At 33.0% G+C, this 15,203-nt stretch overlaps 1 protein-coding gene across 1 annotated transcript in view; it reads left to right on the top strand.

The window, feature by feature from the left end:
* LOC118745946 (protein still life, isoforms C/SIF type 2-like) overlaps nt 1–15,203 on the top strand; it is a gene marked incomplete in the record, with an annotated part of 407,983 nt that overhangs the window by 308,260 nt on the left and 84,520 nt on the right. The window contains 1 exon segment of the mRNA XM_036479612.1: nt 13,067–13,218. Coding sequence (XP_036335505.1) covers nt 13,067–13,218 — 152 coding nt within the window.

Here is a 15,203-nt window from a genome sequence, read left to right as displayed (position 1 = left end):
AAATCTTGCCCAGTGACGAATTTGCCCCTTGATATGGTCCTTGCTCAAAGCTATTTATATTCGAAATTGCATGAAATCAATAAGCTTATCCAGGCAAAAAGCTACCTACGTACCGAATTTTGAGCAAATCGGACCATAAATACGATTTTTTTAGCTTAAAACATGGTGGTTACCGAAAGCTATTTATATTCAAAATTTCATGAAAATCGGACGAGCCGTTCGCGAGATTACCTGTTACAAAAAAAGGACTTATCTTTATATAATTAGTATAGATATAGATATAGATAACTAAGTTTAAAGAGCTTTATAAATTGGCGTTGTCATCTATTTTCAACTTATAAACCTTTTATAAAACTACTTTATTTTTTATGAATAAGGCCATTAGAATATTATTCCGGCGTATAAAAAGGGTTGCCGCCTGTGTGAAATGATATATTACAATATGGGTATCAATCTAAATGGTTTTGAAAGGACTTTATTTCTAAACTACGTGTTGAATGGTTTCCACCTATTTGAAAAATCAAATTCTATTTAAATTAAGGGGCCTAAGTAATTGGATTATGTATCACAATATGGATGTCAGACAAAGGAGTTTAATAAGGTTGTAGCTTGAAATATTTTGAAGAGGGTTGCCACCTACTTGAAAAGCCGAATTCAATTAAATTATACAAAACGCAAGAGTGTTTAGAAATCTCAAGTTAAAACGTGTATATTTTTTGAGTTGATTTGTCACCCGTTTTAAAATTAAATTCAATTAAAATTATTTATCAAGTAAAATAATATATTACAATATGGGTATCAATCAAAATGGTGTCGAGGAAGCATATTTTCCAAACTACATGTATCAGGCTTGCCACGTGTTTAAAAACTGAAATTAAGCCAGAATTCAGGGAATAAGGTAAAATTATGTATACGAATGTTCTTTTTTTGATGCTCCAATGTATGTAAGACATTTCTGTTTCATAGACTTTAATAAATAAATAAATAGATTTTAAATAAAAAAATAAAAAAATATATCAAAAGAAGGGGTTTAAGACAGATTTAGTTCGAAGACATGTTGAAGAGGGTTACAAAAATTTTAAGATCTTTATGTAACACGCACAAATTCTATACACTCGGTATAAGCGTTATTGTTATCGTTACTGAACGTTTTGTAACCGAAGGTTTAAAAAATATGATTATCAAAAACGGAAACGAGAACTTTACTTACCAGTTACAAAACTTTTATTACCAGCACAAAATAAGTAGGCCTGTATAACATGGGTTTTTAGCAGAATTTTGAAATTTTGAAAAAGACAGATTTTATATCTTCAGTCATTCATTTATTTCTCGATTGAGAAAACTTAATATAAAATAAAACAAAACTTAATTGAAAATTTTAGGATGTCCTTAATTTGACTGCTATCAAATTTTAATTTTTTTGTCTTACTTTTGTTTTGTGAAGTTAGATTTGTGGTTATATATATATGTACAAGACTGTATCGTGGGAATGCTTTATTATTACCACTAGCAATATCTTTGCCTAACGGAAAAAACTATATAGCTTTAGGTCCAAGCATACGAAAGTTTTTGGGATACAAAAGAAGAAATTGATAACAAATATTAGCGCATATATTTTGCCTTTTAGTCATAATTTTAGCAGTGTCTGGCTTTAGACATCAAAAATCACTGCACTACATGAAGCAGTATACTTTAGCAGCTTTTCTGGATATAGAATTAATGAAATTCTAGAGGGACCGCAAGGTGTATAAATAAAGGCGGCGTCCCTATCAAAAACTTGACATCTTCTTGATTTCTTTCTGAATGGGAGCCGTACCTGTATATTTAAGCCAAAATCTGGTACATGGATTTAATTGCTTTCGGAATATTTTCTATGTCCAAAGATCGTCGTTCCTCACAGACCCGACCCTCAGAGCCTCACCCCACAACTTCCTTTGCGTACCATATTGAGAAGAATATCAAGTGCTTCTGAAGAGCATGATTTTGGGGCTCAAGTTATATGCGAACATGCTACTATTTGTTTAAGCCTGGCCACCATATTAGAGCGCGGCGTACATCCACATTGCTAGTTTCGGTGTCAAATTCCATTGGGATAGCTTCTCTGCACATTTGGATGGAGTTCTTAACTGGGGCATCCCATTCTTAGTTATTTGAAAATAATGATAATTCCTCTTTGCATGCTCGGATGAATGTAAGAGATCCATTTTCACTTTTGGGGAAAAATAAGGTCATGGAACGAGACATGTGCGGTGGCACGTAAGGTTTGGTCTGACTATAGCAGAACAAGCGCAGTAACAAACTGCAGTTAATCCGGATTAAGTCCGAGTTAATCCGGATTAACGCTGCCGTCTGTTTGAGCTAGTCCAAGTTTTGCATGGGGGAAAGATGCCATCGTAGAAAATCGGGCAACCTTTTAGTAGAAAAATTCTACGCGAAGAAAACATGATAATAAAATCAATTTGCAGCCAATATGCAAAGCTGAAATTAAATTTAAAACTAAACATAGGAGAAAATTTAAAAATATATTTTTATTGTTTTCAATGCACACCCATTGAAAAACCTCTAACGACGACTCGGCACCAATTATTTTTTTTAATTGTTGACCTTTGTAATAAATAAAGTAATGTATTTTGTATACATAAACCGTTATGGATTCAAATACAATAACTAATTAACTAATTTTAACGATGAAATTTTAATTGTTTTGATGAAAAACCAATTTTCACAATACATATCTGAAAATCCTCCTATTGTTCGCAATCTATTGGCCAATGATTTCGGCGGTTTAACGCCATTCTGATTCAACCAACTTTAAGCATAAAATTCCATTCTCCACACTATTAATTTTTGTGACTATGAGAATAAAATTATGATAAGTGGGTTATTTTCGGAAGTCAACAAATAATTTGACTCGCACTTCACTAAAAAAATAAAAAATCCTCTTAATTTCTGCCATAAATGCCAATGCAATAAACATCGTTGTAATTATTAGCGTCAATCAACGTCAGCAACAAAGGTAGAGCACCGAGTATAAAAAGCCACAACTGCACCACTTGCCACACAAAATTCAACGGTATTCGTAAACGTACATAAGGCATGTGTCAAAAACACAAGTACTCATCCACTACACTGCATTGAATTAGAAAATATGTAAAAGCTGAATATTACAAAATGCGGTTTCGCATAAATCGGAGTTGAAATTCACGGCAATGTCCGTCAAAGCTTCACATAATCATTTAGCACGAGAACTTCAGAGTAACACCTACGTACAGTGGATGCTGAACGTCAAACACTTGTAACCAGAATTTTAAAGTGTTTAAAATTTTTCTTTAAGTTATATGGAACTTATTAACAAAACTGTCTAACAATTTTAAGTCAATAAGTATGCAAATGTTATGATATGTACGTATAGTTTCATTGAATTCAATGACAAAATTTGGAATGTGCTTAAATTTGTTTCTAATCTTATAACTCATATTTGTTGTGATTCTTTTATTGTATACACATATGTATATGATTTATTTTTTTAGTTTATTAATTTATGTTCACATGTATTATATACAAACAGGGGTTGTAGACGCATTTTTCATTGTCACTCATAAAAGCATAATTGTTTTTTTTTTAATAACTTTGGGAAGTTTTCAAATAGAATGTTAATATTAGAGGCAATGGAAGTTGGCATCAAATACAGCATATCTCTGAAGTTTCAAGAGTGTGCCACCAAATATCTGTCGCAGCTAATTTATAACTTTTGAAATTTTATGATTTTTTAATTGTAATAATAGTTATAAGGTACTTCAAAATATTCAACAATTTTTTATTGAGCTTGAGGCCGTTTTTGATGACAAACTATTGGGGAAAAGCAACAACAATTTTGAAAATATGGTAGAATTGATAGCTATGTCGGAAATTACCACATTTCCTTATCAGACTTCTTTCAGTGGCATTCGCTCCAACGACCCCAGCTGACTCAGCCGGTTGCCTATACACCGTGCTAAGTTCGCCTTGTGAATTCTTGTTGCTTTTTCCACTTTTTCATTTGTGAAGCCAACTACAATCAAGCGCAGCTATTCCAGTGTTATTTAAACTAGATCATGTGGTTGCTGGTTTTGTTGGTTTTTGTTAATAATTCTATTTTTAGAATGTTTAACTCAGTTATGCATAGAGAGAGCTTTTACTCTGTGCGCGTCCATATAAAATCTACAGTGAGCTTTAATTATGTCTCCAAAAATCGATCTAGTACTACGCTTAGTGCTTCTTTGGGAACCATTGAAATCTCATCCCAAATAGTGAGGTCCGAGACTCAGATGAGTTACGCCTATTACGTGAACTTCTCAGTTTCTAAATGAAAAATTTTAAAGCAGATATCATTTGGTAACTGGAAAATAACTTGGAAAAAAATACAAAGATGCATTTAAAGATTAGTATTTTTAGATAGTTGGCAACTCTCTTCAAAATTATTAATTCCGATTATGTGTGCATTTAAATGCCTTCCATTCACTGAACGCAATGCAAACTTTTAGTCAATATATATTTAGTCACTCAAGTTTTAAGCGGGTGGCAACACTAATAAAAAAGTTTTACATCTAGCAGTGAAGCTTTTCTTCAAAATGGTGTTTCAAACATTAAATTTGATGGAGTATTATGGCGGATATAGCGCTTTATTGATCGGGTGCAGTGCTTTCAGCTTTTTAAATCCCCCTTTTTTTAATAAATAACTAAATTTGAACAACGTGATTATTTTTAGCGTGTAAGCGAGCTTCCCCCCTTCAAAATGAGATATCATTCATTAAATTTTTTCAAATATTAAAGGAGATATCGTTTGGTAACAGAAAAATACCTTTTATAAATAAGTTCCTTTATGGTTGTTGTTGTTTCCGACAGGGGACAGGGATGTTTTTTGGAGCGAATTTCCGTTCAAATTTGTTTTGGAGACAAATAGGTATATAGATGACTTAGGTTAAGGTAGTAAACGTGTAAGGTTACCGCATATGGTGCTACGGGGCGTATACTTTACACACGCGACTACGTGTATATGATCATAAGTGGCTATTTTTACCTTTTTTAGTACATCTTTTTAAAGTTTTCATTTACATACAACTTCGCGATGGAATCTTATTCGTTATACTGAAAATAGTGCATTTTCCTAGATAGGTGTACCATCATTTTCGACCAACAACACGTTTTTGTCGAAAAATGTAACACCTCGTGAAATATCTTAAGCCATATATGTGTACTTAAACCAGTCCCTCAGACTAGCTTACGTAAAATGGTCTGATCTAGTTAAGAATTCTCACTGTCCCACTGTGGTGCGCGTGATATGCTTTTCTCAGACCTGTTCCTACATGTATTTTAGCTCATCCGGCTTTTTTTTCTCTACATTAAAGTTGTTCCCAGTTATTTCGAAGAAGTTGAGAGCGAATTGGGAAGGAATAAATGAATTCTACCCCTTCATCATCTCTGCAGTTTCTTTAGAATTCGTTGTACGGACAAATCACGACGAAGATCCCGTCAATTTCTCACATACCACATATGGAGACATGCTTGTCAGATGGTAGTCCTCTCTTCCGATATCTGAAGCTAAGCGTATCTTATCTACTTCGCGAAAATTGTATGCTCTCTCCCCACTGTGCTGCGTTACATGTATGTATTTCGCCAAATGAGTTCGCCACTTTGTGTTTGCTCGCCCACCTATGCTGCCGGTGCTGTTCAACTTTTGGTGTAAATGTGTTAGTTTCACATACATACATTGCTTTTGCATGTTTTGCCAACTCGCCAGTGTTCATTTTGCATTTGTTATTCAGTAACCAGCACACAGTGACATTCACTTAACGGCTCTGCGAACTTACATAAAATCCGATGTATGACAAAAGGCACACTGAGGCCTAATGCCGGCGTCAGAGATAACCTTGGTTATTCGGCTTAGTGGGGACTTACGTTCATACATATGCATGTGCATTAGGGAGGTCCAAAAATGCATGTGGAAAAAGTAAAGTCGGAATTTGTATGCCCTCACCCCCTAGAATTCTACACCGAAAAAATATGCCCCTATTTTTTTTTTTTTTTTTTTATATCACGAATATTTAGAGGTCGCCCAAAGCGCTCAAAGTTTTCCATGCGTCATTTTTGGTTTTTTCATGATAGCGATTCGATATTTTTGAACAGAAAAGTATTTTTTAAACAAACTTAAATATAAATTTGTTTGATCGATCACAGAGTGGTGTTGTCTAGAAATTTTAATCAAGAATTAGTTCAGCCCAATAATAAAATTTCAAAAAACGCCACTCTGTTGCTTGTGAAAAGTTTGTCCGACCGATCACAGAATGGTGTTGTCTAGAAATTTTTATGGAGTATGAATTCAGCCCAATAAAAAATTGCCAAACAACGCCACTCTGTAAATAGCAAAAACAAATTTGTACAAATGTACCAGTAGCGCAATTTGGATTGATGATTCAAAGCGAACATATGAAAGCACACTTAGGCTTTCTGAACATTGGTCGTTCAACCATAGTTGCTTCGTCGTCACAATCATGATGCAACGATGACATGACGACTACACTTTCGCACACTCGGTCGTGATCAGTGGCGGATTTGAATATTTGTCACATATTTGTAATTCAGAATTTGCCGCCTTTTTTCCGATAAGAAAACTATTTTGAAGTAAAAGTACCAGTTTTGGAACGATTAGCAGTAAATAGTGATATTCAAATTTAAGTTATTTACTATACTTTACTTACAATTTAAGATGAAAAATGGGTATTTACTTTGAATAAAGGTTTTCAGCTTTTAAAGAAAGCCAACATCAAATTTTTTTCACGGTAAATCCGCCACTGATCGTAGTATTTCAATTCATTTGGCGTCTAAAAATTCACTTAGAGCAAGTATTTTCTGTAGTTTTTATTGACATTTTCGCAAAATTTTTACAAAAAGCCTGCAATTTCAAAATTATGAACTGTGCTGCAATAGTTCTAATCATTATTTTTCATTGATCTATCTTTCTTTCTTTTTCTAAAACGCGTTTTTGCACGCACGCAGAGATTTTTTACAATTTCGTCATATTCGATACGTAGTTAAAACTCTAACACTTATTAAATTTTACTGCAATTATCTACCTTTTAATAATTTCCACAGATTTTACGCAAGAAATACTCATGTTTATGTAATTTTAATGCAAATGTTAACTTTTTTATTAAATTTTCCGCATAAAATGTAAACGTAACGAATAGCAAACGACAGTGTTTTATTTATACGTTTCTGCATCTTCTACGATTTGCCGATAACTAACCGATAACGACAAATGTGCAGAAATCCATTGAAATGCATGTTATCCGCTCAAAATTTCTGGGGGAGACGATAACGCAATCACGATTGGACAACAAGTGTGCAGATAGCCTTACATGTTGTGCCTGTAGCTGAGTGCGCAGAGATGCTTGCTACAGTTGGTTGCAGCCAAGACTGACCAGGTTCAAATCTCAATAGGCGGAACTTTTAATTAAAAATTTTTATTTTCGGTTTTTCTTAATTATGAGAAAGCATCTGTGAAGTGCACGACCAAATACTGTTCAAGCGAAAAAATATCCGAAAATAAATCTGTTGAAAGCAACAGAAGCCTGTTTGGCGCAAAATCATATGTGTTTTTGTTTGAAATAAAGACATTATGGTTAATTTGTTTTTTTTTTTCTCAGTGTAGTTACTATAATATATTCTTCAAAAGGCATTAACTCGAAAACTCCCATTAATCAGAAACACCTTGATTGAATAAAGCACGTCTTCAGAGAAGAGACACTTTAATAAAATATGCATTCAGCTTTTGCAGCGGGATGGATATTCACTTATATGTATAAATGGAAACGTTTTTTGTACAGAAAACAAAAATGAAAATATAGTGTTAACATTCAACAGAGCCACTAATCACATAACTGTATTCGGCAGTATTGCCATTTCGTAAGCAAATGTCATTGCTGTCATAATTATTCCCACAAGCGAATGCAATGCATGTTTTGGCAACCAGACTAGCAGCACACAGAATTAAAATTTTTTTTTTATTTCTGCAACTGTGGGTGACATGTATGCATTTATGTACGTAAGCACAAGTAGATATTTGTCATGACGATTTCACGAATTCGTTAGAAATTTATTTCGAATTTAACTTGATTGATGAATTGGCGAAAAGTTGTATAACAAGCACGTGATGCTTAATAGCTGCATATATATACATATGTATGTATTTATTTTCACGTTAAATGACATAAATGAATTCTAGATATCGCGAAAAAAATATATTTAGTTATGTGCTGTTGTAATTGCTCGGCCCATCAACAAAGTAGCTCTGAACATATGTACATACATTCCAACTTCTTTCAGTAGATATTGATCATTCCATTAAATAATGGGTAGGTTCAGAAGGTGCAGAAGTTGAGCGCAACCGTTGATAAAAAAATCAATGATCGTAATGCGTCTTCTGAACGGGTTGATACATTAGCTGTCAAATTCAAAACACACAACACGTTGTCTCAAATGATCAGAAAAATATTACGATCATCTAACACGCAACTGTTCAGTTGATCAGAGGTACAAAACAACGCGTTCAGAAGGTGCAATCGCAACAGTTACTGAGCTGTTGCGCCTTCTGAACGTACCCAATAAGCACCAAAACGTTCACGTCGACCAATATGTTGCACAACTTTCATTTTAAATTCATTTTTTTCCTTATTTTGGTGTAAGAAAATAACTGCTAAGCAGTTTTGCCGTTTGATTTAATCGGGCCAAAATTGGTAGCCTTTGGTTGGTTTAATAAAGCTTTTGGTAGGCAAAAATGTTTTGAAAATACAACCGAATTGAGCATTAATATTTGTTTTCTTATATAATCTGCATTTACACGTTCAAAAAATTGCTTTCAAGCTGCTACCACGTATGAGTTGTCACAAGCATGAGTTCTTTTAGTTTTTCTAATATTTATACGCGGAGGGATTTTTTGTCCAGGTCATCAGATCTGCACCGTTTGTTTGATTTTCAAAAACGTAGATGTGCAATAAGGTTTAATTTTTTCGAAAAGGGCTGCCAGCTGTTATTATTTAATAATAAATGCCGCCGTATCCGCACCGTTCCTTAGACTTAAAAAAAATTTGGTTTCAAATTATTGGCCTTAGGCTAAAGAGTTGCAACCATACTTTACTTTTTCGAAGAGAGTTGCCAAATGTTAAAAATTTAATTCAAATTACTTGAAAAAATTAATTAATTATTACAAAATGCGTGACAATGGATATGGTTTTGAAAAATTTTTTCTGTTTAAAAAATAAAATTCAATTTGAATTAAGGGAATTTGGTAATATAAATATGCATTACCATATGTATGCCAGACGAAAGGGTTTTATAATATAGTATTGTGAAAACACTTTGAAGAGGGGTGCCACCTGTTTTAAAAGTTTAAGAATTTACAAAAGTTATATAAAACTTTAAAATATGGGTGTCAAACGAGAGGGTGTGAAAAAATCTTCAGTTTGAATATTTGAAGTATTTGAAGAGCGGCTTGCCACGTGTGTAAAAAGTCACATTAAAATTATTTCTTAAGTTAGATGAATTTTTTAAAGATGGATGTTAATCACAATCTGTTTTCTAAGGCTTTATTTCTGAATTATATTTACTGGGGTTGCCACATGTTACAAAAAAAAACAAGTTGAACTCAATGTATCTGTTAATTAAAATATGCATCGCATTGTTAGACGAAGGTGAGTTAACAAAGTTTTAGCTTGAAAATACTTTTGAAGAGGTGTTCGAAAATTTTAATTTAATTAAGTTAGACACAAGTTATATGAAGTATGAAAATACGGGCGTACAAACGAAAGAGTCTTTAGAAATACTTTAAACATTCGGAATATTTAAAGAGAGTTGCCACGTATTTAAAAAGTGAAATTAAATTTATGTAACAAAGTGGGCTAATAATTGAAAGATGGCTATCAAGAAAAATGGGTTTAAAAAGCTTCATTTCTGATATATACTTAGAAAGGCTGCCGCCTGTTTGAAAAGTCCAACTTAGTTAACTAATACGCAGGTTATTGAAATATTAAAAAATGCGTGTCAAGCGAAAGAGTGTTTAAGAAATGTTTAGTCTAACCATTTAGAATATTTTTGAGGGGTTTCAAAAGGGTTACAACGTATTTAAAAGGTTACATAAAAATTATTGGCCAAGTTAAATTGACTATTAAAAGATCGGTATCAATCAAAAAAAAGTGTTTAATTTTCTGAACTACATTTAAATTGGTTGCCACATGTTTAAAAAGTCAAATTGAACCCAATTCATCAGTTTATTGAAATATTTATCACAAAAAAAAATCACACGAAATAGATGTAAGATGATATCAGCTCGAAAATACTTTTAGGTCATTAGTTGCACGGATTTAGATAAAATATGGCACTCAGATCGCTTATAGCTCTAACTAGCGTTTGAAGTATTTTTTAGGTTTTTGAAATAAAATTTTGGGCGTTTTAACGCCTTACGGGTTCACTAGTTTTCTTTGTCCTCCGCACAGCCATCATAATAATGTAAATACGCGGCTGAAAGTCGGTACACCAAAGTAAGCATAACAAAGTTCTCGCTTAAAAACAAATAGAAAAAGTATAGTTTACAACGATATTAAAATGTCTAAGTGTATATTTTCAATAAAAGAAATGTTTTACGTGAAGTGAATTACTCTCAAAGGCATATATATTTTTAAAAAATGTTTTTTTTTTCATTTAAAGTTGGAAATGGTAAACTTAAAGTTTGGTATGAAAGATTAACAACCTCTAACACTGTAAAATATATTATTTGTTATTTTAATTTATATGCAAATTTCATAGTCCCAAAAATCCATAAGTAGTCCTGGAAATCCCAAAGTAGTCCCGAAGGTATGCATATATTCTCGAAAATCCCAAAAGTCACGAAAATCCCGAGATAGTTGAAAAATCACGAATCAAATTAATACGCTAACAAATCAAATCACAAATACATTTTATTTCTTATTTGTTTGACCAATAACATCACAAATAAAAATAATTTTTTATTGAACTCGGCACAAAAAAAAATCTGAGATGTGCTAGTCTTCTACGCAAAAATCTGAAATGTGCTAGTCTTCCACCCAAAAGTCTGAAATGTGCTACTTTTCGCAGGGGCCGTCGAAATGGGGTAATTTAATTCCATGCCGTGTCTGTTTGAACCACCGTAACTACAGCAAAATCCATGAAGTGTTTAATTATCCATTCGTTTGTCATCTGGAGTGTATCTGTTTTTAATCCCTCTTCTTAAATTAAAGCCCATTCAATTCCGACTTTTACTATGCTTTAATATATTCCGTGTTGTTTTCTACTATATTGTAGTAGGAAAAGTCCAAAAAGGGCAACAACAGCATTGCGAGAAAAAAGCTATGTATAATAATCTTGTGAAAAAATAGCAGCTAAAAACTAACAAATACATACAATCATCGAACCATAATGTTTATAAAAACTCTTTCAGTTTTATATATTTTTACTGTTACAAAACACGCAAGCAACTTCAAATGCTGTTTTTTGCGCTGCACTATGGGCCAGTAAACGATAAAAAGTGGCCAATATTCGAAATCTTATTGGAATGGCTTACAACTTGCTACAGGGGGGTTTTGACGTCGGAGATTGTGAACCTGAAGTTAGATTTCAAAAAGTCAAAATGGCAGATCCAATATGGCGGCCATTATTGTGTAAAGTATTCGAATTGGCTTGAAACTTGTTACTCAATGAATTTCGGGCTCACTGATCGCGAATTTGTAGTTAGATATAAAAAACTCAAAATGGTCTAGTCAGCCTACATAAAATGAAGTTTCCGAAGCCCACCAGAAGGAGGCTACACTGTGAATGTAAACTTCATTTTTAATTTTTTGGTATTATTTATCTTTTGGTTTTTGTTTCTGTATATTTGTAGTTTTTCTATCAATTACGCATGTAGACTTCACTGTTTTAATTTTTTATATTTCGCATTTTTTGTTTTTGTTTGGATATTTTTTTTTTACGAATTACGAGCTTTCATTTTTTTTTGTAGTTCCTTTTAGTTTTGTTTTTTATATATTTTTACTTTTTTGCCAATTCGAGCCTATTTTTATTTATTTTGTATTTTCCATTTTTTTGTTTCTTATATTTTTTATTTTTTTGCCAATTATGAATTTAGATTTGGTTTTGTGTTCTTGTTGTATGTTATTTGTTTTTGTTTTTCTTTGTTTTACTTTTTATTTTTTAAGTATTGTTTTTTCAATTTCACTAAATTAATGTGGTTAAATGCTTCCCTCAGAAAGAAAAAAACAAAAACAATTTTAAATTTCAGTTTTTAAATACAAAATAAAATTAAAGTGTGGAAAATAAAATTAAAGTGTGGAATTAATTATCTATAGGTAGTGATAAACACAAATATAGGATCGAACAAAAATCGTTCACGAGGTTACAGCGCCAGCGAAGAAGATAAATAGAATAAAAAAATCTCAAAATGTACAAAATTGAGCAAATTCGTCTTAAATTGCATTTAATACACAATAGATTTCATTTTTTTTTTATGATGATACACAGGGGTACTACTAAACGACAACGATCCTAAAAATTAACGCCTGGCTCATTAAAAATGTCGTTTTATTTTAAGCAAAGGCTATTTTGTATTAGAATTTTATTTTTTTTTTTTATATTATTGCATAATAAGATACAAAAGACATAACGCAAATATTTATTATTTTCTGGAAAAAAAATATTTTACCGGCCATGTAAATTTCAAATACAAATATTTTAATCGAAATGAAATTGTGGGCGCAATATTGAGGCAATTGCTATAACATTTTACTAACAGTTACCTTAAATGCTGTATATTTTGGATATTAGCATAAAAAATTGAAATTCAAAAGTTGACCTTTGGCCGTTTTTGAATGCCTTCTGGCCCTCTGTGCGCTGCTCAGTACGCTTGCATAAATTGTACATACATAAATACGTGTGTATGCACTAAATAAACACTTATTGTTCCGTTAAACGTTGCTTCTTATTCTTATTTTTATTTTTTACAAATTTTCCAATTTTGCAGCTCATCACGCACTGAGCCACCGGATCTAGTTGGCATTATGCGCGTCACTGATGACATGATTGATTCATTGGTTTGTCCACCACCCCCATCAGATCCGCCCGTAATGAGCGAGGAGATGATATCCGGTTTAATCGTACCGGCGCCAGGTTGGAGTAAGTAAAATATACACACACCCACACACATATGTAGCATGCATGCGTGAGCGAAACACACACTTACATAAATGCATACCATAATAGCTATACAAACATACTAACTCTTGTTGTACCAAGCCCCAGCCAGCCATTCAGTTAGTTAGATTATGTGCGAAAGCTGACAGCAGTAGCTGAAGCAACGTGGCTTATTCGCTGCTTGCATAAATAGATTAAAAATATGTCAACTGTCAAAGTGCAATGAAGTTGCAATAAAATGACGCGCACACACAGCAGCATACTTTCCGCAGCAGACGGTGGCGGTGAATTTGATGCGAGCTGCATCAACCTCGACACCATCAGAATGGCTGGGTGATTTTTGCCAGGCAACTGAGGCTGGGCTGTGACCCTTGATTGCGTTAAGTCCAGCAGTAATTCGCTGAAATTGCAAAAATGTATTCATTAAAATTTCAGTGAAACTGATGGTAAAAGTAGAATGGGGAATATGCTGTTTGTTGCTTGCCGTTTAAAAATCAATATTTTATTAGTAGACGGCTGGGAATACGATGAGGGGATATACATACATACGCATGAATTTCGAAAAAGCAAATAAATAAATAATTTCGTATTTGAATATTTTTATTTTTACGTTTTTTAGTTCTTTACATACAATAATTCAAAATAATTTTTTACCAAAGGTCCAAGTTCGGAAGAGAAGAAAGTACTTCTTTACCTTTCGAAAAAAAATTGGTTTGATCCAATACTAAGAAAAAAAGTTTATTTTGCCGTATAGTATTATAAAGGTTTCGACAAAATATTTATTTATCTAACTACGAATACAATAATACAACATATGTTTTATACCCGAGCGCACTTGTGCACAAGGGTTAAGTCATGTCTGATTAAGTCATGTCTGTCTGTCCGTCTGCCGGTCCGTCTGTGTACACGATAACTCGAGAAAAACTTGATATATGTCAACGAAATTTGGCAACACAGTTGCCCTTTATCCAAGTTAGGTTGGTAATAAGAATGGGCATAATAGGACAATAGCAGCACCCACCTCCCATATACGGTATTTATGTGATAACTTAGCAACTACTTAATCGCTCACTAAACCCAAAATCGATGTATGCAATGACCTCTTAGCAGAAATTTAAACTAAGGGAATTTTTTGGAAAATGGGCGTAAGTAGCTAAAAACGCCAGTTTACTTCATTTTATAATATTCCCTTAACTAGAAACAAGATTACAGATATTTTAGAATAAGCTCGGCCAAATACTAACAAATTGTGTTAGCGCCAATATTATTAGTCTTTTAGATTAGCTAACAGCTAGTGCTGAAGATAGGGTCTGCTGATAAAGACTTTAAAGAAAACGTATCCATCAAATGCAGCTTTTAGAAATCCAGATATACACATATACACACGTATGTAAGTAAATGTATTTATGTAAATATAATTTCCTGTGTTTAGTTTGAATTATTTCGTCCATAAAAGCTTCCAAGATCTGATTACTTTGAAGTTCTCCCAAAAAAGCACTACCTATCTCACTACTTGTATATTCCAGTGACCCACTGAGCACGAATAAGATACTCACTTGTTTTTCCCAAGGGACATATGTATAAGCAAAAACACGTTTTTCGGGTTCTTGCTCTAAATAATTATGGAATAATCACTCGTCCTGAATGCTGTCCAAAATATATGCTTTCTTTTCTAAAATTCTTGAAATGGCAACATTTAAAAACTTACCTATGTGCTACTGCTTACGCACTTAAATATGTACATTTTCTTTCGCTTTCATTGCATTTTCGCATTGTGTTCTCTGGTGTGTTTGGACTCATAAGAGGAAAATTGCGCAATTTTATATGGAAAGTAACAACTGAGACATTAAAATCTACTCGCAATGGAATTTAAATCAAATTGCAACGTTTTGAGTTGCGAACACGCTCGCTTTTGTTTGCTATTCAGCAATAACATTTGTAAAGCACACCTATGCAAGCCCACATAT

Source organism: Rhagoletis pomonella, unplaced genomic scaffold, assembly GCF_013731165.1.
Source record: "Rhagoletis pomonella isolate Grant_MI unplaced genomic scaffold, Rhpom_1.0 Rhpom_scaffold_00010, whole genome shotgun sequence".
NCBI lineage: Eukaryota > Metazoa > Arthropoda > Insecta > Diptera > Tephritidae > Rhagoletis > Rhagoletis pomonella.
The sequence above is the reverse complement of the archived record's forward strand: the minus strand, read 5'-3'. Positions and strand labels throughout refer to the sequence as shown.